Source organism: Malus domestica, chromosome 01, assembly GCF_042453785.1.
Source record: "Malus domestica chromosome 01, GDT2T_hap1".
NCBI classification, from domain to species: Eukaryota; Viridiplantae; Streptophyta; class Magnoliopsida; order Rosales; family Rosaceae; genus Malus; species Malus domestica.
In genome coordinates, this window is record NC_091661.1 from 22,201,830 (window position 1) to 22,228,465 (window position 26,636).

At 38.5% G+C, this 26,636-nt stretch overlaps 1 protein-coding gene and 1 long non-coding RNA gene across 2 annotated transcripts; one reads left to right on the forward strand and one right to left on the reverse strand.

The window, feature by feature from the left end:
- Positions 1-8,829: 8,829 nt before the first annotated feature.
- Positions 8,830-17,555, reverse strand: LOC103432054 (aminodeoxychorismate synthase, chloroplastic). Its single transcript, XM_008370249.4, has 14 exons — positions 17,118-17,555; positions 16,113-16,496; positions 15,796-15,927; positions 15,336-15,403; positions 15,072-15,136; positions 14,813-14,879; positions 13,896-14,156; positions 13,682-13,808; positions 12,947-13,269; positions 12,665-12,744; positions 12,328-12,430; positions 11,284-11,366; positions 10,240-10,857; positions 8,830-9,529 (listed from the first exon to the last, which is right to left on the reverse strand). The coding sequence occupies exons 2-14, from the start codon at positions 16,441-16,443 to the stop codon at positions 9,049-9,051; spliced, it is 2,739 nt and encodes a 912-aa protein (XP_008368471.3). The 5' UTR covers positions 16,444-16,496; positions 17,118-17,555; the 3' UTR covers positions 8,830-9,048.
- Positions 17,556-17,868: 313 nt separating this feature from the next.
- Positions 17,869-18,592, forward strand: LOC114824083 (uncharacterized). The gene is made up of 2 exons (XR_003772344.2): positions 17,869-18,127; positions 18,254-18,592. It is a non-coding gene; the product is annotated as an uncharacterized lncRNA (long non-coding RNA).
- Positions 18,593-26,636: the final 8,044 nt, after the last annotated feature.

Below are 26,636 nucleotides of genomic sequence, written 5' to 3' on the forward strand. Positions count from 1 at the left end.
ATTTAACAATTGAGTTAGTAATAATATAGTTTAAATTCATTTTTTGCTTACAAGAAAAGAAAAATATCATCAGATTGTAATATCAAATGACAAATTCTTGAATTATTTTATTTTCTATTTTCTTTGTTTTTCTTTTGGTCAACTCAGTTTCTTTGTTTGGTGGGTCTTCTTTTGGAGAAGAGATGGATCTCTTCTACTAAGATCACTGGATCAAATGATCTGAACCTTTGAAATTTTATCAAATGGTCAAAAAATATTATAATTTTTAAAATGTCAAAACAGATGGATTGTCAGATAAAACTTCAAAAATCCGAATCACTTGATCCGGTAACCTTGATGGAAGAAATCCGACTCCTTCTTTTGGCCAATGCATTTGGACTCATCTTCTCCGGAACTTTCAATGCGGAGCCTCCGGACCAATTTGATCATGTCCGTTAGATGAATATACTACGGCCGTAATTTAATTTTCTTTTTTAATAATTTTAAAGTGAAAAATTATGTCTCTGTTTTCTGTCTCTCTTGTCTCTCTTCTTTCATAAAAAAGCTATAAGAACCGTTTCGATTTCACATCAAAAAGTCCGTCTCTCTCTTCTCTTTCAACACTGCACGGGCGAGTCTGCCGTCTCCGTGGCTTCCCTTTTACCGGGCTGCTCCTCGAGCCTTCGAGTGGCGATTTTCACAAGACGGCCCAAGCGGAGATCTTCGATCCGAACTATTTTTCTCCTCTTTCTCTTTCTCCCTCCCTGGGTTTATTGGGTTTCACTCGATTACGAAATCTTACAAATTTCTTCTTCCTTCCATCAATCTATTGCTTCGCTTGGCTGTTTGGAAAATTTAATTTCTGGGTTATAAGAGTGTGTACTGGAAATACCAAAAAAAGAATTCAGGGGTTTGGGATGGAGGACGGGGGTAAAGATTGGATTTTTGGGTGTTTAATTTGTTGGAATGATTGATTTTCTGCTAGAAATTAAATATTTGTAGATGAAGAATGTTTTAAAGACGAGTAGGATTTCATATTTAATATATTTTGTGTTTGAATTACAGAGCTTTGCACTTATAAGGAAAATAGTTTGTACACTTTGTAAATATCATCTCTGCAAAAAATAATTAAACTTGAGTCGTTTAGTTAATCTATTGTAGCAAACATATTGACGAAATGATTCGTAATGCTTTTACTAATTTCGTTAATATGTTTTTATAAAGTTTGATAACTAATCGACACTAATTTTAATTAATTTTTTTCGGTGGCTTTTTTAGAATGATTTATGATATCAATGGTTCAGATAATAAACACAACAACAACAACAACAACAAAGCCTTTTCCCACTAAGTGGGGTCGGCTATATGAATCCTAGAACGCTATTGCGCTCGGTTTTGTGTCATGTCCTCCGTTAGATCCAAGTACTCTAAGTCTTTTCTTAGAGTCTCTTCCAAAGTTTTCCTAGGTCTTCCTCTACCCCTTCGGCCCTGAACCTCTGTCCCGTAGTCACATCTTCGAACCGGAGCGTCAGTCGGCCTTCTTTGCACATGTCCAAATCAGCGGAGCCGATTTTCTCTCATCTTTCCTACAATTTCGGCTACTCCTACTTTACCTCGGATATCCTCATTCCCAATCTTATCCTTTCTCGTGTGCCCACACATCCCATAAAGCATCCTCATCTCCGCTACACCCATTTTGTGTACGTGTTGATGCTTCACCGCCCAACATTCTGTGCCATACAACATCGCTGGCCTTATTGCCGTCCTATAAAATTTTCCCTTGAGCTTCAGTGGCCTACGACGGTCACACAGCACGCTGGATGCACTCTTACACTTCATCCATCCAGCTCGTATTCTATGGTTGAGATCTCCATCTAATTCTCCGTTCTCTTGCAAGATAGATCCTAGGTAGCGAAAACGGTCGCTTTTTGTGATCTTCGCTAGATTGGTCCGGTTATTAGTGTGGATAAGTATATAAATGGATAGAGATAGGAAAGCAAACACAAGATGTACGTGGTTCACCCAGATTGGCTACGTCCACGGAATAGAAGAGTTCTCATTAATTGTGAAGGGTTTACACAAGTACATAGGTTCAAGCTCTCCTTTAGTGAGTATAAGTGAATGATTTAGTACAAATGACATTAGGAAATATTGTGGGAGAATGATCTCGTAATCACGAAACTTCTAAGTATCGGAGTGTGGTGTCGTCTTGACTTGCCTTATCTGTCTCATAGGTAGATGTGGCATCTTCTCTGGAAGTACTCTTCCTCCATCCAGGGGTGGTATCTTTAACTGGTGGAGATGCACAAGGTAATGTATCAATTTCACTTGAAGCTTACTTGTAGTTTCAAGCTTGGTCAAGCGCGATACAAACCATGTAGTAGGAGTCCCCCAAGTCGCCGAGCTAGGGGGTCTGCTGAAAGAGGTGACAGACAAGGTAAGCAATCAGAGCTCCGACTGATTGTTCACCTTCTCCCCATCTTGCAGCAGCATGAAGGATAAAGAGAAGAAAAATGAGAAGAGATGATATGAGATACTTTTGCTTTTGAAGAAGTAACTTTCCACATGCTTATTCTTGAACTGAGCTGGAGGGTTTTCTGGTTTCCTCCAGAGTATAAGGCCGACTGAAGAATTTGAGGGTCAAAACAAGTCCATCAAATCTAGAGTACGTTCCACCCTGCTGATATGGGATACTTTTGCTTTTGACAGAGTAATGGATGTATCGGCACGTGTGCTGTTACGCTTGTCTCCACATGCTTCCTTGTATCCTTCGCACTTGCCCTATCTGTTCCTCAAGCAGATACGGAATCTTCCCTGGAAACATAAGATGTTGAAGATGAGTACTCGAGAGCAATGCCAGGTAAGTAATCAGGTAAGGGGTTCCAGGCAGTCAGTTCCTGGCTGGAAGCTTGATTCCAAGTGCTGACTGATTGCTCTCTTTCTCCTTGTCTTGCAGGTAAAAACAAGGCCAAAGGAAAAGACAGGGAAAAAGCATGATATGGGATACTCTTGCTTTTAACCCTGATGATATGAGATATTCTTGCTCTAGTATAGCTTGTTTGCAGAGGTATTATCGGGGGGAAAGAAAGCTGAATATTTCGAAAGGCTTCGTTGGGAGTGCCCTCTCAGATATGATGAAGGGTTGAGCATTTTTGCAGGTCTGCCTGTCCGTTGGGGATGGAGGTCGACATATATAGGAGTCTCCCTAACAACAAGTAGTAATGCTATTCATTTACCCTGCTTGGTCATAGCACGGTAGTGGGAGCTGCCAGTTTCACATGTTTTAACTCTGTCAGAGCACTTTGAAAAAGTGGTCTGTGGTATCTGGCTCTCGAGATTCGGAGAACGATGTCTCTTCGATTTTTGAGAAAGCAATCATGTTGGGGGTCTGGCTCTCGAGATTCGGAGAGCAGTGTCTCTTCGATTTTTGAGGAAGTAATCATGTTGGGAGTCTGGCTCTCGAGATTCGGAGGGCGGTGCCTCTTCGATTTTGGAGCAAGCAATCATGTTGGGAGTGTTGTCTCGAATGTGAGTAAAGGTTGGGCATGTTTGCTAGTCTACCTTGCCCCGAAGCACAAAGGTTGACACACAGGGACTTTCCAATTATCTAGCAATGGTACTGTTCCTTTACCCTCTCTTCGCTTTTGAGAAAGTAGTCATGTTAGGAGTCTGGCTTTCGAGATTCGGAGGACGGTGCCTCTTCGATTTTGGAGCAAGCAATCTTGTTGGGAGTGTTTTCTCGAATGTGAGTAAAGGTTGGGCATGTTTGCTAGTCTACCTTGCCACGAAGCACAGAGGTTGACACACAGGAACTTTCCAATTATCCAGCAATGGTACTGTTCCTTTACCCTTGTGGGTAATAATATGGTAGCTAGACCTTCAAAATTTATGTGTCTAAACTTTGTTAGTGCTGTTTCTTTGCTATTCTTTTACCTTTCTTGGTCAGAGCGATGTAGTGGGAGCTGCAAGCTTCACGTGCTCAACTTTGGCAGAGAACTTTGGCAAAGTTATCTGTGGTACCCATGAGCTATTGTTGCGTGTGGGAAGTGGGTGATTGAACAGTAAGATTCATGTGCTTTCTACTTCACCAGAAGTCTTCGACAGAATGCCCATAATTTCTGCAAAGCTGAGTGTGCGTGTGACAGGTGCTGACAAGGCTAGAATAGTAGGTGCCTCTTCGATTTCTGAGATCGGCCCTCGTGGTCTCTGGGGAGCCCAGCTTTTGAGAAAGCGAGCGCCTCTTCGATTTCTGAGATCGGCCTTCGTGGTCTTTGAGCAGCCCAACTTTTGAGAAAGCAAACGCCTCTTCGATTTCTGAGATCAACCCTCGTGATCTCTAAGCAGCCCAGCTTTTGAGAAAGCAAACGCCTCTTCAATTTCTGAGCAGGCGCCTCTTCGATTTCTGAAGCTCCGTCGAATGCAGATTTTTATAGGGGCTGGCATTAAGTTCCAAAGCACACTTGAATCTCCACCAGTAGAAGCTTCATTCTTGCACTTCTAAGATCTTGATTTGTCCGACCTCTTCTCTCTTCAACACCTTTGAAAATGTCTGGCCCCTCCGACCGTCGTTTTGACTTGAACCTTGTTGAAGAGGCAGCCCCGCCTTCTCCAGACAACATATGGCGCCCATCCTTCGTCTCCCCTACTGGTTCTCTTACCGTTGGGGATTCCGTGATGAAGAATGATATGACCGCTGCGGTGGTGGCCAGGAACCTTCTCACTCCCAAAGATAACAGACTACTTTCCAAACGGTCTGATGAGTTAGCTGTTAAGGATTCGCTGGCTCTCAGTGTTCAGTGTGCAGGTTCTGTGTCTAATATGGCCCAACGCCTATTTGCTCGAACCCGCCAAGTTGAATCATTGGCGGCTGAAGTGATGAGTCTCAAACAGGAGATTAGAGGGCTCAAGCATGAGAATAAACAGTTGCACCGGCTCGCACATGACTATGCTACAAACATGAAGAGGAAGCTTGACCAGATGAAGGAAACTGATGGTCAGGTTTTACTTGATCATCAGAGATTTGTGGGTTTGTTCCAAAGGCATTTATTGCCTTCATCTTCTGGGGCTGTACCGCGTAATGAAGCTCCGAATGATCAACCTCTGATGCCTCCTCCTTCTAGAGTTCTGTCCAGTACTGAGGCTCCAAATGATCCCCCTCCGGTGCCTTCTCTTTCTGGGGCTCTACTGACTGCTGAGACTTCTCCTAAGCAACCTTTGTGAAGGCTCCCTCTTGTGTGTTTATTTTGACTCATGTATATGTACATATTTGTAGCTTATCGGGGATATCAATAAATAAGCTTTCCTTCATTTCAACGTATTGTGTTAAATACACCAAAGCCTTCTTCGCTAAGTTCTTTGAATTTTCTTTTGTTGAAGCTTGTATGTTGAAGCTTTCTGAGCGGAGCATGTAGGTTGGGGTAGTGTTCCCTTAACTTCCTGAGTGAGGAAAACTTCTCGGTTGGAGACTTGGAAAATCCAAGTCACTGAGTGGGATCGGCTATATGAATCTTAGAACGCCATTGTGCTCGATCCTGAGTCATGTCCTTCGTTAGATCCAAGTACTCTAAGTCTTTTCTTAGAGTCTCTTCCAAAGTTTTCCTAGGTCTTCCTCTACCCCTTCGGCCCTGAACCTCTGTCCCATAGTCGCATCTTCTAATCGGAGCGTCAGTAGGCCTTCTTTGCACATGTCCAAACCACCGTAACCGATTTTCTCTCATCTTTCCTTCAATTTCGGCTACTCCTACTTTACCCCGGATATCCTCATTCCTAATCTTATCCTTTCTCGTGTGCCCACACATCCAACGAAGCATCCTCATCTCCGCTACACCCATTTTGTGTACGTGTTGATGTTTCACCGCCCAACATTCTGTGCCATACAGCATCGCCGGCCTTATTGCCGTCCTATAAAATTTTCCCTTGAGTTTCAGTGGCATACGGCGGTCACACAACACGCCGGATGCACTCTTCCACTTCATCCATCCAGCTTGTATTCTGTGGTTGAGATCTCCATCTAATTCTCCGTTCTTTTGCAAGATAGATCCTAGGTAACGAAAACGGTCGCTCTTTGGTATTTCTTGATCTCCGATCCTCACCCTAACTCGTTTTGGCCTCCATTTGCACTGAACTTGCACTCCATATATTCTGTCTTTGATCGGCTTAGGCGAAGACCTTTAGATTCCAACACTTCTCTCCAAAGGTTAAGCTTTGCATTTACCCCTTCCTGAGTTTCATCTATCAACACTATATCGTCTGCGAAAAGCATACACCAAGGAATATCATATTGAATATGTCCTGTTAACTCATCCATTACCAACGCAAAAAGGTAAGGACTTAAGGATGAGCCTTGATGTAATCCTACAGTTATGGGAAAGCTTTCGGTTTATCCTTCATGAGTTCTTACGGTAGTATTTGCTCCTTCATACATATCCTTTATAGCTTGGATATATGCTACTCGTACTCCTTTCTTCTCTAAAATCCTCCAAAGAATGTCTCTTGGGACCCTATCATACGCTTTTTCCAAATCTATAAAGACCATGTGTAAATCCTTTTTCCCATCTCTATATCTTTCCATCAATCTTCGTAAGAGATAGATTGCCTCCATGGTTGAGCACCCTGGCATGAACCCGAATTGGTTGTCCGAAACCCGTGTCTCTTGCCTCAATCTATGCTCAATGACTCTCTCCCAGAGCTTCATTGTATGACTCATTAGCTTAATACCCCTATAGTTCATGCAATTTTGTACGTCGCCCTTATTCTTGTAGATAAGCACCAAAGTGCTCGTTCGCCACTCATTTGGCATCTTCTTCGTTTTCAAAATCCTATTGAAAAGGTCAGTGAGCCATGTTATACCTGTCTCTCCCAAAAGTTTCCACACTTCGATTGGTATATTGTCTGGGCCTATTGCTTTTTTATGCTTCATCTTCTTCAAAGCTACAACCACTTCTTCCTTCCGTATTCGACGATAAAAAGAGTAGTTTCTACACTCTTCTGAGTTACTCAACTCCCCTAAAGAAGCACTCATTTCATGTCCTTCATTGAAAAGATTATGAAAATAACCTCTCCATCTGTCTTTAACCGCGTTCTCTGTAACAAGAACCTTTCCATCCTCATCCTTGATGCACCTCACTTGGTTTAGGTCCCTTGTCTTCTTTTCCCTTGCTCTAGATAGTTTATAGATATCCAACTCTCCTTCTTTGGTATCTAGTCGTTTATACATATCGTCGTAAGCCGCTAACTTAGCTTCTCTGACAGCTTTCTTCGCCTCTTGCTTCGCTTTTCTATACCTTTCACCATTTTCATCGGTCCTCTCCTTGTATAAGGCTTTACAACATTCCTTCTTAGCCTTCACCTTTGTTTGTACCTCCTCATTCCACCACCAAGATTCCTTTTGGTGTGGGGCAAAGCCCTTGGACTCTCCTAATACCTCTTTTGCTACTTTTCGGATACAACTAGCCATGGAATCCCACATTTGGCTAGCTTCCCCCTCTCTATCCCACACACATTGGGTGATTACCTTCTCTTTGAAAATGACTTGTTTTTCTTCTTTTAGATTCCACCATCTAGTCCTTGGGCACTTCCAAGTCTTGTTCTTTTGTCTTACTCTTTTGATATGTACATCCATCACCAACAAGCGATGTTGATTAGCCACGCTCTCTCCTGGTATAACTTTGCAATCCTTACAAGTTATACGATCCCCTTTCCTCATTAGAAGAAAATCTATTTGTGTTTTTGACGACCCACTCTTGTAGGTGATCACATGTTCTTCCCTCTTCTTAAAGAAGGTGTTGGCTAAGAAGAGATCATATGCCATTGCAAAATCCAAGATAGCTTCCCCATCCTCGTTTCTCTCCCCAAAACCATGGCCACCATGAAAACCTCCATAGTTGCCTGTCTCCCTGCCCACGTGTCCATTTAAATCTCCTCCTATAAATAACTTCTCCGTCTGAGCAATTCCTTGCACCAAGTCTCCAAGATCTTCCCAAAATTTCTCCTTCGAACTCGTATCCAACCCTACTTGAGGTGCGTACGCACTAATCACATTGATAAGTTCTTGTCCTATTACAATCTTGATTGCCATGATTCTATCTCCTACCCTCTTGACATCTACAACATCTTGTACCAAGGTCTTGTCCACGATGATGCCAACACCGTTTCTCGTTCTATTTGTGCCCGAATACCAAAGTTTAAACCCTGAGTTTTCTAGATCCTTTGCCTTACTACCAACCCACTTAGTTTCTTGTAGGCACATAATATTTATCCTTCTCCTCACCATAACTTCCACTACTTCCATAGATTTTCCCGTTAAGGTTCCTATATTCCACGTTCCTAAACGCATTTTGCTCTCTTGAACTCTACCCTTCTGTCCTAGCTTCTTCACCCTCCCCCGTCTAATAGGATCAAAGTACTTCTTTTGTGTGTCCCGGGTAAAGTTGATAGGAGCATATGCTCCCAAACAACTTTGAGTGGAGTCGTTCGAAAAGAAGTTTTTATGGCCCCCTTGCTCATTTAACACTGCATCCGGGTGCCGATGGAGATACAGCGACCCTTGCTCACTTATCACTGTGCTCGGGCCACACAGCGCGCCACTTACGGGTGACGCCCTAGCTTTAGCGCGATTTTGTTCTGGATTCATTTTCATAAGGATTCGACGTGATCATGGAGTGCCGGCTGTCGACTACCTGATGCCCTCCCCCTCCTCCTTTATCCGGGCTTGGGACCGGCCATGTAAGACATAGGCGGAGTTCAGATAATAAACACAATGTTCTAAAAATCGATAAAGAACAGTTTTGAATAGGAACTCCTACTCATCTTTTGAGTAGCAAAATATTATTCATTATGACCAAAATGAAGTTAATTTGGAAATAAGGACAATTAATTCATGAATTTGGAATAAGGTATTAATTAAGAAACATCCCTTTTTTTGTTTTGTTAAAATGAATAATGAATTCAATAGTAACAAAAACAAAGCTATACTGCCTGCTATTTCCACAGGCCTGTATCTTCTTTGACACTACCAAAACATTCACCACAAGGAAAACTGTGGAAATACAGTGCAGAATATGTCAATCGCTACAGAAATTCCGTTACAGCTTTTGCCGGAGCGCTTGTTTTCAGTATCATTTCGTCATACTCGTCTTCAGGGTTTGATAACGCAACAATGGCTCCTCCCCCGCCTATTGAAGCTTCACCCTCATGTATAACAACGGTTCTGATAACTATGTTGAGATCGAATGTCTGGTTATATGAGAAAAACCCTATGGAGCCTGAGTAGATTCCTCGTGGACTACATTCGATTGAGTCAAGAAGTTCCATTGATCTCAGTTTTGGTGCACCTGTCATTGAACCCCCTGGAAATGCCGCTCTCACGCAGTCAACTGCACTTACATCTGACCGCTTTTTCCCGCGAATTGTGCTCACCATAGTATGAACAGTAGCATATGATTCCACGTCCATCAGATGGGGCACATGAACAGAGCCGGGCTCACATACACGCCCAAGGTCATTTCTCAGAAGATCAACGATCATCAGATTTTCAGCTTGATCCTTTTCACTGTAGAGGGGAGTGAGAGAGATTAATTCATAGAAAGGGAGAGAAAACCACCTCATTTCTTTCTTGCCAAGTAACTGCATACACACTAGCTGGATATCGAACCCTAGATCTTATATCGCCCACCCTCATTCTTAAAAGGCAGGATGTGTCAGTACTCCCAGATGCTAATGAACTACTATTCAGTCCCTGTTGTTTTGAGTTGATTTTAAATCTCAAACATGAGAAAACACATCCCGGAGCAGAACAACAACAACCAACAACCAACAACCAAGCAGTATCCCACTAAGTGGGGTCGGCTGAGAATAGCTCTTCACTGTAGAGGGGGGAGAGAGATACTAATTCATAAAAAGGGAGAGAAAACCACTTCATTTCTTTCTTGCCAAGTAACTGCATACACACTAGCTGGATATTGAACCCTGGATCTTATATCGCTCACCCTAATTCTTAAAGAGGGAGGATGTTCATCACTCCCAGATGCTAATGAAGTACTATTTAGTCACTATTTGTTTCGAGTTGATTTTAGACCTCAAACATGAGAAAACGCATCCCAGACCGGAAAGTGAGAATAAATCTAGCTAATAGTAGAAAACTAAGATTCTGATAGCAGCTCTTTCACCGGACCAAATTGTCATCTATTTGACAATTATTATATAAATGGGAAAAAGATATGTGATAATGGTTCAATCCTGTTAAAAAAAAAGAGATTTTACCTGTATTGCAGTTGTAATTTGCGTTGCTCATCTTCTTCTAGTGTTGCACCACGAGCTATAGTACCCTTAATGGGCTTTGCTTCTAATATACCATTTCTATCCAACCGTAGAAACCGCTCTGGGGAAGAACAGCAGACACATAGGTTTTCCTTTGAAAAATTAAGCCAGGCAGCATATGGTGCTGGATTTTTTTCTCGAAGGTGAAGGTAAAGTCCTAATGAATCCATTTCCCCAATTCTTTTCCTCATCTGAGTTGTTAGACATAATTCATAGCTTTCACCGTCTTTAATGTATTCCAGACACTTATCGACATCTTTTATATACTCTTCTCTTGATTTATCAACTATAAAACTTCCTTGACATTCCGAAGATCGAAGAGCCTGCAAAGCTGGCTCACCTCCCTCCTCTGTAGCAGAAGCTTTTAAGCTGAGAAGCTTCTGTTCTGTATTGTCCAACCATGGCGTCGTACTTGTGCATTCTTCCTTAATAGACAGTATATAAACATCATCGGAGCAGTGATCAATAACTACAAGATTATCGGCAAAGAAAAAGCAAGCATCTGGAGTCTTGGATTTGTGGCAGTTAGATGATGCACCACATTCAACTTTAAGGCTATATCTGTATTACATGAAATCAATGAATATTAGCCAGCTAACTTAAACAACCATGGAAATTAATATTTTTGGATAGCAACAGAAATTCAATCCAAGCATAAATATCTGAAAAGCAGAAACCAGAGGAAAGGGATGATGACTTCTTATAACTGAACGGCAATCAGAAATCGTGATAGCTAAAAAGTCGAGATGTCTAAGATTCAATCGATTTCTTCAGAGCCAACTGCCCATATTGGATTAAGCCAAAAAGCAGCCAAAACATGGGAAAGCCGATAAAAACATCGGTAGAGTTTGCAAGAGACCAAGTTCTGAGAAACTAGTTTGCCACAAACTAAAACAAACAAACAAAATTGGACTCATGCACCGAGTAGGGGATAAGAAAAAAAAGATGGTCCGAGAACATTACATTCAAATAAACTTAACTGCATACCCCATGTAGCCAATATATCCACCATGAAAATCAAATGGAAGGCCTTCATAATCCTTTTCATCGTAACAAAATGACAGGAGCTCCTGAAACAAGGACCAAGTAGCCGATATTACTTCACACTGGGAGACTGAACACGGTAACAAAATAAAAGACAAACATATTCCAAATGGACAGAAGAAAGCGCATTCTGACATAAGTTTATGATCATTGAGATGATCTGTATTTAGTACAACACCGGAAAAATTATAGAATCCCAATAATTCAAGAACAGAAACAAAACAAGATAAGGGCAACTTCAGAAGCCATTTCCAACTTAAAACCTAAAATTTTTAACCAAGAAAATTTAGGTTTTAACTCAAAAACAATTTTTCTCCTCCAACATTGTTAAATTTTTAGCCCGAGATTATTAAAGAATGAATTTAGGATAATTTTTTTCTTAAAGTAACTTTAAAAAAAAATAAAAAATTATGTAGACTATCCTAATTTAATATTATGAACATTTTAACCTAAAAATATTTAGATTCCAATAAATATTGAAAAATCACTAAACTGGCACCATGCAACTCGTGGAACACTACGAAAGAATATGAAACACATAAAATATATTTTTTTAATTACTTTAGCCATTGGATTTAAATTTGGACCGTTATATATATATATATTTTTTTTTACCGTTGATTTGATCAAATGAGATCTTAGCCGTTTGATTCAATGAATTTATAAAAAAAAAAAAGTCGTACCCAGTGCACAAGGCTCCCGCTTTACGCAGGGTCTGGGAGAGGTGAATGTCGGCTAGCCTTACCCCCATTTATGGAGAGGCTGCTCCCAAAATGAATTTATAAATATAAAACTAAAAAAAAAAAAATACACATATATGATAGGTCAGCCCCACTAACCCAGGGGAATCCTAGGCTAAATTTGCCCCAGAAATGAGTTTTGGGTTTGGAGCAAGTTGGAGTAAGTTTAGAACCTAAAATTCGAGTTTTATTCCAAGGGTTGGAGTAGGTCTAAGACTACACCACAAGCTGTAATTTCACTTAATACCTTTTTCAAAAAATCAAGAAAACCTTCGTCCAAAAATCTGCTGCTGGTAGAGCCTTGAGCATCCTCAACAGATAGAAAACCACTTCCCTTCAATGTCTTATCACTGAAAAATGCAGTATATATCACCATAACATTAAAATACTCATAAGAGCTTTATTCTAGAAAAGAACTTCAAATAATTCCACAAGAATTCAATACGATTATTGAAGAACGAAGGTAGTTAGCTGATGGTACTTCCATCTCATGTTATAACACGATACCACCATCAGTGAACAAAAATCCATACAAAACTAAAAGTTCGAATTTTCCCGAATCAATGCTCATTGCTCAGTCATACCTTCTATCAGATAATTTAAAGGTCAATTGCTTCCAAAGAGTTCCACCTTTTCCTCCCATAAATGAAAAGCGTGCTCTTCTCTGAACATTCAAGAAAACAGAAACAGAGACAATGTGTAAGAAATAATGGTTTTACGACCGCTACTCAAAATAAAACTAAGGTATTATGATAATGTCAAATGCTTCAACTAAACCTTCACAGAGCACCATGAGAGAAGGAAAACTCATGCTAAGATATGTAACTAGTAAGCAGGAGCAAGTGAAATTAACCTACCAAACTAACCTTTTCTATCGATGAACTGTCCAACCAAAAGGTGTTTTCAGCTTTATGATGTCCAAACAGTTCGCAGAAAATATTTTTTGCTCCACCAACTTTACCAGCCAAGTGCTTAAATTTCTTCCATTTCAACTTCAGATATTTAACACCAGCGCTTGGATGCAAAAGGCTTACCATATCGACCATACCAGAACAACTTGCGTTACTTTCACTGTTCTGTAATAAGCTACTTCTAGAAGCCTTGCTATATAGCTGACCATCTGCATTATTTACTAATTGCTGATATCCAGGAACTTCTGTGAACAGTCGCTGGGGCATCTGCAAGCATGCTAAAAGAATTTTACTGGTCAGTTGAAGTTAGAGGCAGTTTATATTTTAATAAATAATAATAATAATAATTATAAAGCATATAACAATACAAACAAATGAAATTAGTATAGCTGGGGTTCTAGACATCTGTGGGATCCTTCAAATGAACATAATGTTCAGGTTTGTCAAAAAGGAATTTGGATCGAAATAACATTCGTAACAAAACACCTGAAAGTTTCCGAAATCATCCTCAGAAAAGCATAAAAAAAATTGGCATGCATATGAAAGTATGCAATGTCTTCATGTGACTTAGCATGTGCACACGCAGATATGCGTGCGAGCAAGTGAGATTTCGGCAGAGAGAAATATTGACAAAGGACGTAAAGCAAAGAAGAGGATAAAAGGTATTCCGGGAAAAGAGCTCTAGTTTACCTGTACAATCAAAATTTCGCTTCTTGATGAATGACGGTCTTGAATTCAGCCAATACTCCTCAGTGATCTCTCTAAAATTCTTGAATATCTGTCTTCCATGACAGGTTGCAATACTCTCTGGATGGAACTGTGAGGGTCACAGATAAAGTCAAGAGAATATTGCACGTAAAAGCAGAGCCCAAATAATCACAAATACAATGAACATGCAACACACCTGCACACCATAATGAGGTCTGGTAGAATGCATAATGCCCATGAGAACCTTTACACTCTGCATTTTTCCAGAATGACTGAAAGGCGAATAACTTCCATTTTTCAGTTTCTCTGAAAAATATCCCACAGCATATTCCAAGGAAAAATCAGACTTCTGGGTTTCGATGAAAGAAAGTGCATCCATGGAGGAAGTCCATGCTATAGGAATGAGTTCATCTGGAAGTGATTCAGCATCTATGACAAGTGAATGGTACCGAACCACCTGAAATTAGGTAAAGTCGTATGGCTAAGCATAGTTAAGAATAAGTTTCACAATCACCCCAAAAGGTCCATGGTAGCAAAAGCATGCACTTTCAGCAAAACCACATTAAAACATTAGAGTTTCAAGAAACCATCTTTAACCTTCTCCAGTTTTTAAGTTTTTTTTCTTTTTACCTGAGGAATGACTAACTTTGGTTCTGCAAAAAAACAAAGATGGGATTTTGAAAGTACGTGACCTTAGTTAAATATTAATCATAACTCAAATACATGATTGCAATGTGTCTCGAGTTCAAATGAAAACTTAATCTTAGTGGACTTTAAAAAAGTGAATGTAAATGCACAAATTAATTACTAATCACATATTCTTCCCAGAGAAAATGGTTTTCAACATCATAGTATACAGAACAGAATCATCTGGATTGAACATTAGAATTCTCAACAATTACCTATTGTAAACTGGAAATACTAAATTATTTTTTCCTATGATGATTAACTTTTAGCAAGATATGAAAATTCAAAAAAACAGACCGATGTCATAGATCCAGCTAGAAATATATGACATCTTTCAAGGATACCCCTACCATGGTACAGCTAACTTAATTACAATATACAAGATTGCAAAAAACCAATGATCTTTCAGTTGAAGAAAAGACTGACCTTGAATCCTGAATCGTGACCAGAAGGGATGTCATTGAAAAGTCTGCACCCATTGTGCTCAACTTCGCTGTATTGGGGAAAAGGAAAGAGTAGAAAGTTAAAAAAATGGAACCTACGGGAAACAACAAAATAACTATACCAAAGCTTCAATCCAAAATTTCAATTATAAAGCATATTTCCAATTAGTCATGACTAGAGATATATAAGAAAAAATATGCACCAATTAGAACCAAAATCTTGTAACAAAACATAACAATACCTCAACCGCCCATGGACTGGTTCAGGTGCGTGGACAACTTTAGCACCATGCACATAACCTAAAGCCTGTTCAACCAAAGGCATCCGGGAGAATCAACATCACTTGGCATGTATATATGATTTTAGGAGTAGCATTTAGAGTCACATAGTTGATTTATTGTACTCTTCCCTAAACGATCTTATTTTGTATGTAACTATTTCAAATTCTAGTTAAGCATCTAGGTACGTTAGAAGAAGAAAAAACAGAAGTATAAAACCAAAATACCTGATGCCCAAGACAAACACCCAAAATAGGGATATCCCAGCAGTCAAGCAGCACCTGAAGACATATGCCTGACAGATTCAAATAGTTTCTAAATGAAATAATCATAAAAAGCTTTAGCATTTAAACCAGACGGAAAAAAAGGGCTGCAAAAGAACTCTAAGAGAAAGAAAAACCAACAGAGGAGAAACATATATGCGCGGTGCATATAGATAATCTAAAACATGTTGAAAACTATTGAGAGTGATGCCTATCCTGTTAGTCTGCAGCATAAGGGCTATCAACATAAAGCCTTCATCTTTCTATTTTTGGCCCAGATGGAATTCAGAAGTAACAAATAACACAAAAAGAAGATAGTTGCTGAACTATTGCATATGTGCTTCTAGTCACTATTCTACCATACATCGTGGAAATAAGCACGGAAGTAGCATGGCAAAGATAAATTCACTTCTGAAAAACTCACCTATGTCTGCTGGACATGTTGGCGAACCAGGTCCAGGTGATATAACAACATTGTCAAAAGCATTTTCTTCATACAAGTAATAGTGGATGTCTTTCCATGTCAATTCATCATTCCGCACGACCACAGGAGGCACTGGCGCAATTAGAAGCCAAAATGTCAGAGCCAACTTTTGGTAGGCTAACATCAAATATAGTTTTTATTTTCCTTCACCAGGTTATAGATGATGCAAACATTTTGCCCTTGGAAATAATAAACGGACACAGGACATACATAATTCGATACATATAGACAGGGGAAGGGGTTAGAGTAAAACGTACCCCCATTAATGACAGACAGCTCCTGGTATATATTGTAAGTGTAGCTGTCATAGTTGTCAATCAACAATGTCCTCACAAATTCCAGCTTCCACCCAGGTTCCTTGAGGTTATTCTTTCCCACATATGATCCATTTAAGCACCGAGGCATCAAATTGGTAGACATCACGAGCTTTCCAGCATCATGATTAGATACTTGAGTGTTATCCTTCTTATTGAACTTATCAACCTTCACAAAAGGTTCAGACTCTAGCATATTCTTGTTTGTATATGGCAACCCCTCAACCAAAGGGTATCTGAGCTCGGAAGATGACGAACACAAAGTGAAATTCATTTTCGTACGACTGAGAATGTTAAAATCATACACAAGGGCCCAAACCAGAGCTTCTGCAACACAAAAATGCACAGAGTTAAATATTCTTTTTCCTGTACTCCAAGATTATTCTTTTTCCAGCATCCCCAATTAAATGGGTTGATAACAACAATTTACTCACCACTCTTAACTACTCCACTGAATGCACAAAAGTTATAGTTAATACACCTTGACATGTTAACAACAGTTTACTACACTATAACACCTGGAATGCCATTTCTACCACCGCACTAACTGTCGTTGGATGAATGTAATTTTTAATCATATGCTAATGAATCTTGAAATTTAAACTCATCCAGCGACAATTGATGCAATGGCAATGCTAAAAAAGATGCTATCTTTAGTGGTGACTGCTTAAAAAGATGCTATCTTTAGTGGTGACTGCTAAACCAATGAACCAAATGGGTTCACTTCCTTCACAAAATACAAATGTGGAATAATGAAATATGTGACAAATATGTAGCTGACATGACATGTGAAATTAATCGTAGGAAGCTAAAGAAAATTACTTTCAAGTCAATAATCCCATGCTTAAACTACTATCATTTATTCTGCCGGCCAAAAAAATCCCAGAAAGCAAAACATAAACTTGCAGAGACAGGAAAAACAAAAGAAGAAGAAGATGCGAAGATAACCTCAGATAGTCAGATGAGAAGATAACCTCAGATAGTTAGGGACCTGCAAATACTTGTGAAGTTTGTTGGGTTATGTATTTATAACTTAAGAGAGAGAGAGAGAGAGAGAGAGAGAGAGAGAGAGAGAGAGAGAGAGAGAGAAATCGTTGGGTTGGTGATGAAATGGGCCCCGGTTGGTGGTGGTGTAGATTGGACGAGACAGAGAGAGAGGAAGAAGAAGAAGAAACGGAAAGGAGGGATGTGGGACCCACGAGCACAAACTCGATACGGACAGAGAAAAGGGAGGCGGAAGGATCACGATTCATATTGTGGAGGGGAAATCCTGGGCCGCATGTTGCGGCTTGCTTGGCTGCGACTTGGTCCTCTCCTTCCTTCGAGTTCAAGACTTCCAAAGCCGAAGGGTGGGCGGGCGCAGAGCACCGTTTTACTATTTTGTTTGGTTTATGTTTATCAGGAGGCTATACCTTTTTATTTTATTATTATTAATATTTTTTATGACAGGGATTGGACTGGCAGTCTGGCACTTGCAAATATATTTGAAAATTTTAACAAAAAATTTCTGATAATGTTTATTTTAATGAAAAATTATATTTTTATATTAAAAAATTAATTATGATATTATTTACTTTACCTTTTATTTTGTTCTTATGAACATAATATGTAAATATCTAATTAGATCTGGTTGCCTAATAATTCAACGGTCTGTTTTATAAACGAGACTTATAAAAGGTGTACTCTAGTTCTTGGTTATTATAATTTCGATTTTTACTAGATATACAACTAGAACTAGTGCAGATGATCCAAACACCATTTTCCATGGCCGATCCCTCCGCATGGTCGACTTCGTCAAATGTTAAGCGCTTTAGCATTTGTCAATTGCAACCTAAACAACGTGCTTTACTATGCGTGGGGAAGTGCCTGGCAAGCTTCATAATGTTAACGTTGATGATCAAGCAATTCACTATTGAAATTTGGTTGCGCGCTTGTCTAGTGTGAAACATATGGCGACGGTATATACTCTTCTTTTTCTTTCTCTCTATCGTTTAGTCAATTCCGTCATAACATTATTTGTGTTAACGTTAACCAGTTAGTAAATAAATAAGATGCTAACGACAGTTAGTGTTTTATCTCCTCAGATAAAGAGCACCTGCAAAGGTGTATGCAACATTGCTCCAACAATCACTGCGTCTTCAAGTATCTTTCCCCTCTTCCATAATTGCTGCAATAGTGCTTCTGCAACATCAAAGCTCCTAGCCTTCATATATGTACAATATATCGAAGTGGTTGTATTGAAATAAGTCTATGATCATTATATCATGGAAGGGATTGCTCCGACAGTGCTTCTGCATACATAATTTGTATACAAAACCTTACAAATGGCAAATTTTGTAAATTTGACATCAAAATTTGGGCTATATTTAGTTACATGGATTGTCTTTAGGAAGCCAAATCCCAATATGAAATTATTAGCCATGTGCAATCTACCCAAGAAAAACAAAATTGAACAAAAGTACATCATATTATAGTTATTGCGTTATGTGAAACTCTATAAGACTGACTTGGATTTTAGTTTCAATCATGTCTTGTCTCAATCCTGATATTGCTAAAAATGTAAGAAATTGATATATATGTTTTTCTTTGATTAAAATTTTCCCCTAACAAAAACGCATAAAATTAAAACTAAGAAAAGATAATTGTTCATACAAATGGGGAGAAAAGCTTCAAGCTTTGTAAATTTGGCAATAGTTAGGTGAATGAAATGAATTAGACCATCTCTAAGGGAGATGTTAAATTTTGACAGCTTATGTGGCACTTTGACATCTTTTAAAGTATTGTTCTCCAACCAATATATCAAATTAAATTATTATTTTATTATTTTATAAAATAAATTATTAAACTAATTAAAATGTAATAAAGGACATTTAAAGTTTAATCAGTAATCTGTTCACCTTCTTTAATTGAAAAGAAGAAGAAAAGTAGGATAATTTCATTGGTCAACTCAACATTAATTATAATAAATTATTAAACTAATTAAAAATTAATAAAATACATTTAATAATTAATAAAAAAAACATTTGAATCTGCTATCAAATTTGACAGCAACCTCTTTTGCTGCCAATCCATGTCATCGCCACATAAGATTTGGCATTTCAGTTGGAGAATATTAGTGTGGTTTTTTTTTTACTGTTATAGTTGATGTGTATATTTTGGCATCTCCTTTGGAGATGCTCTTAGGCTTCAAATGAAAACAAAATCTGTAATAAATTTTACAATCTTCTTCAATTGGAGTTTTCTTCAAACTGTATGAACCATTTATGCCATTCCATTACTAGTCATGAGATTCTCTAAGTTATGAATGAAATTTGTAAATATCTAATCAGATTTACTTGACTAATAATTCAATGGTAGGTTTAGAAAACGTGATCTATAATAGGTGTACTCTAGTCCTTGGTTTAGTCTCATAAGTGAAATTTTCATAACATTTCGCAAAATGGCAAAAAATGTTCAAGCAAGCATCAATATGGTAATTTTGTTTTCTTATTGGATATACAACTAATGTCGATGATAGTTGTTTGCTACCTCAACTGTGCGTTACACTATGCTTGGGGAAGTGCCCTGGTCAGTGTCAAGTTAATGTGAATGATCATGCAATTCACTACTACAAAATTGCTTGCTTGCTTTAGTAATGTTCCAAATATGCCAACAATATATACCTTCATTCTCTCTCTCTCTCTCTCTCTCTCTCTCTCTCTCTCTCTCTCTCTCTCTCTCTCTCTCTCTCTCTCTCAGTATTGTGTTAGCATCAACAAGTTAGTAAATAAATAAAATGCTAACCATACGTAAATTTTTATCTCCTTAGATGAAGAGAAACTGCAAAGGTGTATGGAAACACTGCTCGAACAATCACTGTGCCATATCTCTTCCATGATTGCTTCAACAAATGCTTCGATCGGTAACATCAAAGCTCGTATCCCTGTATATATGTTTGAGCTTGAAATCTCAAATTAGGGTAAGAAAGAGTAAGCCTAGTAAGAAGACTGCAAATTTCAGCCCAATAATGAAATTTGCTGACTAGTGGTGCAGGGCTCGGCTTAATGGTAAAATACTGATGGCTCGACTGAGTCCTAGGAAATCTGAGATTGTTTAAGAATTAGGATTAGATTGTGATTCGGTATAGCCCAACAAAGTAGGTTTGTTGAGGAATCAAGATGGTTTCTTTTTAAGTAAAACTAATGAAAAGGGCTTGAAAACTTTGAGTTTTAATGATAAGGACAAAATAGAGGGTAAAGTGAATAGTACCAGAATTGACTTTTTAGTGTAAAAATGTGGTTTTTCGTTAAAATGAACAGTACGGGTGCTTTTCGTTAAAGTTCCCTTCTTTTTATGAAATCTGATTAAGTTGTTTAAGGATAAAAAAATCAAGGTTGTATAAAGAACGAATCGGTCGCATAAAGAGACTAAACTAAGAGTCTTAGTTCAGAATGTTTATCATTCCATGTAACATAGAAACCTCCATACGGGTCAAGTTCGGTTAGGGTTTGGGTCAGGATCGGAGAATGGTAATATCATCACTGTTTCTTATACAACTTGAATTTGTTATTATCAAACTAAACATGGTAAATACCAAAAATATATATGTGATAATATTTGGGAATTTTTTATATATTCATTAATCTCCAAAGTGGAGTATATATAGGAGTTACAATTGGTATTACATATGCATTTCGTCAATGTGAGACAACTGATTACTATTTACACTTTAACTAATATATAACTCACAACACTCCCCCTTAAGTTGGTGCAAAGATGTCACGCATGCCCAACTTGTCAAGCGAGTTGGAAAACACACTATTAGACACAGTCTTAGTAAGTACATTAGCGAGTTGATCTTCAGATCCCACAAATGGAAACATAATAATTCCAGCATCTAATTTTTCGTTGATGAAATGTCGATCAATCTCCACATGTTTTGTTCAATCATGTTACATTGGATTATGAGCAATCTCAATAGCAACCTTGTTATCATAGGGGAGTTTCATAGCACCCTTGGGTTTAAATCCAAGATATATCAACAATTTTTTCAACCACAACAACTCACATACACCATGAAACATACCACGAAACTCAGCTTCAGCACTTGACCTAGCCACCACTTTTTGTTTCTTGCTTCTCCAAGTAACTAGATTACCACCCACAAACGTAAAGTATACAGATGTAGATCGCTGATTAGTGATAGAACCTGCCCAATCTGCATCTGTATACCCTTCGACATTCAACTAACCATTCTTGGAGAAAACCAAGCCTCTGCCAGAAGCCATCTTCAAGTACCTCAAAATACGGATTATTGCATCCATAGGAGCTTCACTAGGTGAGTGCATAAACTAACTTACCACACTAACTGCGTAAGCAATGTCAGGGCGAGTGTGAGACAAATAAATTAATCTTCCCACAGGCCTCTGATATTGTTCCTTATGAGTAGGAACTTAATCCGAAAATAAGCCTAGACGATGATTCTGCTCAATCAGAGTATCAACAAGTTTACAATTTAACATACCTGTTTCATCTGACAAATCAAGAACATACTTCCGTTGAGAAAAAAAAAATACTATGCTTGAATCGTGCAACCTCGATTCCAAGAAAATACTTCAATTCACCCAATTCTTTCATTTCAAATTCAGCAGCTATGTACTTTTGAACGCATTGTATCTCATTCTGATCATCACCAGTCACTATCATGTCATCAACACAAATAATCATTGCAGTTAGCTTACCATTTTGTCGCTTTAGAAACTAAGTATGATCTGAATGACTCTGGACATACCCAAACTTCTTCATTGAACTTGTAAACCTCCTAAACCATGCTCTAAGAGATTGTTTCAAACCATACAAAGCCTTTCGCAACCTGCATACAACACATTTTCCAGGAGATGTTCCGATACTAAGTGGGAGAGCAATATAAACTTCATCTTTGAGATCACCATGAAGGAAAACATTCTTAACATCAAACTACAACAGAGGCCAATCCTGGTTTGCTGTTAAGGACAGAAGAACACGCACAATATTAAGTTTGGCAACATGAGCAAAAGTCTCCTAATAGTCCACCCCATAGGTTTGAGTACAACTCTTAGCATCTAATCTAGCTTTATACCAGTCAATAGAACCATCTGCTTTGTGCTTAATAGTGAACACTCATCTACATCTAACAACTTTCTTCCCGTTTGGTAAATGAACCAAATCCTAAGTGGAATTCTTTTCCAAAACTTCCATCTCAACTCTCATGGCATTAACCCACTTAGAGTCAGACAAAGCACCATGCAATTTTGTTGGAATTGATACAGTAGATAGCTGACATATGCAATATGCATATGGTTTGGACAAATGATAAGTAGACATAATTGTTGATAGGATATTTGGCTTTGGCATTAATATCAGGCTCATATTGTACTTTAGGTTTTCCACGATTAGCTCGTAGAGGCAACTGATAAGTAAAAGAATTGTCAAAATTTACTTTTTGTATGTCACCATCTTGTGCCAAAACTGTTAGAAGAATCATCACTGGTCGAACCATCATCAGGAAACTCATTAGACATACTAGCAGCATGCAACCAATCATTAGAAGGTAATTTGTCAGACATACTAACAGGTAACTCGTTGGGCACATCTGATCTGTCATCAGTAGCAATAGTTTCGGGAATGACAGGTGACCAATCATTATCTATAGCCAACTAATCAGTATCACGCAAAACGCAACATAATAAGTTATATCCCCAACTCTGTCTGTAACACATCATCCATACCATATCATCGAATATGCACTTCACTCCCACTATCCCCTTGAAATTGAGAGTCGGAAGAGGGCTTCACAAAATACTAAACTTCCTCGTGGAAGGTAACATCCATGGTAATATAAATTTTCTAAGTCGGAGGATGATAACATTTATAGCCTTTCTGATTGTTAGCATACCCAATAAATACACGTTGAAGAGCATATACATCAAGTTTACTCCGCTGATGAGAGTAGACATACACATAGGCAATACACCCAAACACCTTCAGATGAGGTTTTGATACAGAAACTAGATAAACATGTTTTTGTAGCACATCAAGCGGTGTTTGAAAACCAAGAACCCTACTTGGAACACGATTTTTTAAATACACAACAGCCAAAATAGCATGGCCCCACAAATGATTAGGAACACATTTATCCAACATCAAGGAGCAAGCAACCTCCATTATTTGACGATTCTTCTGTTTGGACACACCATTTTGTTGGGGTGTAAAAGAAGTAGTCGTCTGGTGAATAATACCTTGATCACAAAAAAAACATGCCAAAGTGTGATTCATATATTCTCATCCGTTATAAGACCTGAAGACTTTAACTTTGGTATGAAACTGAGTAGACACCATTGCACAAAATTCTTGAAGAGGCAAAGGAACATTACTCTTATTCTTCATCAAGAACACCCAAGTTAATTGAGTACAATCATCAATAAAAGTAACAAACCAATGTAATCCATTAGAAGTAACCTTTGTCGGACCCCACACATCAGAATGTATTAAATCAAATGGCAAAGTAGCTTTAGAATCACTTATGGGAAAGGAAGCACGATGACTCTTAGCCATGACATATGTTTCACACTTGAACTTTGAATCACTACAAGTGTGAAACAAAGAAGGAAATAGATGCTTCATATAACTGAATGATGGATGTCCCAATCGTCAATGCCATAACCAAATTTGATGTCTGTCATCCACTTTAGCACTTAAAACTTGATAATTATTTGAACCGGAAACAGCAGCATCCTTCATAGTCAAGACGTACAAACCCCCTATTCTTTTACCACAACCCATTATCTTATGAATTTGAATGTTTTGAAAATAACAGTACGTAGAGTAGAAGTGAGTATAACAATATAAGGTATCAATTAGTTTTCCTATCGACAAAAGATTTCACTTAACATCAGGAACAAGTAAAGCATGGACCAATGATAAGGTTGGAGTAAGAGAGATAGTGCCTTCACCCTTCACAGGGGAAGGTGCTTCATTTGTACTAGTAATATACAGATCACGAATATAGTCACATAACTCATCAAACACTCTAGGGTCACTAGTCACATGATTAGTGGCCCCAGTGTCAATTATCCATATATTTGTTCCACTAAGATGCATAACAACACTATAATTATATTGAGCCATTGAACTAAATCATGAACAATAAAGGCACAAAAGATAAGCAACGAAATGAAAAAAATTTACCATAACACTGTAGCAGATCACTGTTCACACACTGTAGCAGCAAGGCTCTATTCGTTATACTATAGCGCGGCATTATTCACTTTCTTTTTATTTATTTTTTAAACGAAGGAAATCATGACAAATGTGGGCACAAAATTAAAGCACACATGTCACCAAGAGCGAAGTGCTCTAATGCCATGTCAAACTAAACATGGTAAATACCAAAAATATAAGGAAAACTAATGAAAAGGGCTTGAAAATTTTGAGTTTTAATGATAAAGATAAAATAAAGGGTAAAGTGAATAGTACCAGGATTGACTTTTTAGTGTAAAAATGTGGTTTTTCGTTAAAATGAACAGTACCGGAAGCTTTTCGTTAAAGTTTCAAAAAATATATATAACAATATTTAGGAATTTCTTATAGATTCATTAATCTCCAAAGTAAAGTATATATAGGAGTTACAATTGGTATTACATATGCACTTCGTTAATGTGGGACAACATACTACTATTTACACTTTAATTAATATATAACTCACAATACAATTCCCAAGTTCGGTTGGGGTCGGGTATCCCAGGAAACCATATCATGCCGTGCAGCTGTGGAGCCTTTTACCATCCTATTAATCATTATCGACTTATCAAAGATTCCTTGCTGAAATACTTCATCGTTAAAGAGATTATTTGTTGTAGTGTATATTTGTTTGGACCCGATTTTATACCATTGGCCCAAGCGATCGAGGCTGTTGAGTGAGCATAGTTCTTAACCGTCAGTTAAGATAATTTGCTATTATTAAGAGATAATATTATGGTTTTTAATCATAATAATTATATTTTAATAAATTATCTCAATTTTCTTGTGCAAAATGAATGGGATGCAAATCATAACCTCAACGTAGAGGCAAGCAGAACAGTCTGAGTTAATGTGGATTTGTTAGCAGTGTACTATGTGAATTAGAGCAGCTTGGCTTGGACTCTTCACGTGGCATAACATGGCTCTGCAAGTTTTGGATAATGGTGAATAGAAAACCTAAGTAGGTTAGGTTGTTTGATGGATGTTGTCAGACGGATAGGCTTTTGGATGGGTGATGGGTTAGGTTTTTATTAGCTTTGAAAAGTCAACCATTTGAAGATACGCTTTAAGCCTATGCCACATATCAGTTTGAGTTTAAGTCGGTTTCTGCTTATTATCCAGGCCGTGCCAATCATAAAATTTGTTCCTATAAATACAGAGGCAATGGCAACGCATGAAGGACCACCAACTCAACATATAAACTACCCTGCGCAAACCCTCGCTCTATGCGAAACCTCTCAAACATCTTGAGATTTTTTATTTTGTTTTTCGCCAACACGTCTTCAATTTGGATAAACAGCATTGTGAAGGCAACCGGCGAACATCTTCAATTTGGATAAATAACATTGTTGCCGTAGAATCAACCGACCGCGGAGCACCTTCAGTTTGGATAAACAGCACTGCGTCGAGGCCGACTGGTTATCTATCCAAGTCTCGGTCGAAAAAGATTTTCAAATCCTTATTGGCAGACGTCATCTCATTAGCTTTTTCGGTGAAGTGAGGTGTTACAAGTTATTACATTCGGCACATTGAAAGCCGAATTTGATATTGAACTTCGCAGAACTAGCAGCCTTGTCTTCAGGCTCTAGAACCCGATGGCCGAGAGTGTTCATTCCTCGGACACAGTCGCGAGATTCAGAAGTCAGCAGCGCACCCAACGCAACATCAACAAATTTTACTCCTCGGCTAACGAGTTAGCTCATTAGTTACTCTGCCTGCGCGCCATGTAAGCTTGGTAGTTTTTAGAGTCAACATTTTGGCACGCCTAGTGGGACCAAGTGCTAAAACTACGAAGTTCACATGATATATCTCGATCAGGCTTCCTGGGATGAGTTGCATCGCCTATTAAAGGAGCAAAAACAATGCTTCGAGAGATGGGGTAGATTTTCTAAAAGGCAAGAGGCCCAGGGGCAAATTTTCGCTCCGCCCACAATCAAAATTCAGCCTCAGAACATTGTCGAGACGGCCGAAGAACTTAGGCCACTTGTTGTTTCGATCGAGACTAAAAGTATGGTAGGCCTAGAAGAAAAAATTCAAGTTTCTGAGCCACAAATTGACTTAGACAATGATTCGTCAGAAAACTGTTCCAATGACGAACAAGACCAATTCATGGTTTCAGCTGAACAAACCACGCCAATCGATATGATTATTGATGATACAGTTGATATGGAGAAATCTCGTTAGGCTAAGTTGTTCGAGTTGAAAGCCGAA

Coding starts and splice junctions, on each gene's coding strand:
- LOC103432054 (XM_008370249.4), bottom strand. CDS start 16,443: ATGAATTTCACTTTGTGTTCGTCATCTTCCGAGCTCAGATACCCTTTG. Junction 14,880..15,071: donor CCAGTCCATGGGCGGTTGAG/GTATTGTTATGT, acceptor TCCCCAATACAG/CGAAGTTGAGCACAATGGGT. Junction 12,745..12,946: donor ACAGTTCATCGATAGAAAAG/GTTAGTTTGGTA, acceptor TTGAATGTTCAG/AGAAGAGCACGCTTTTCATT.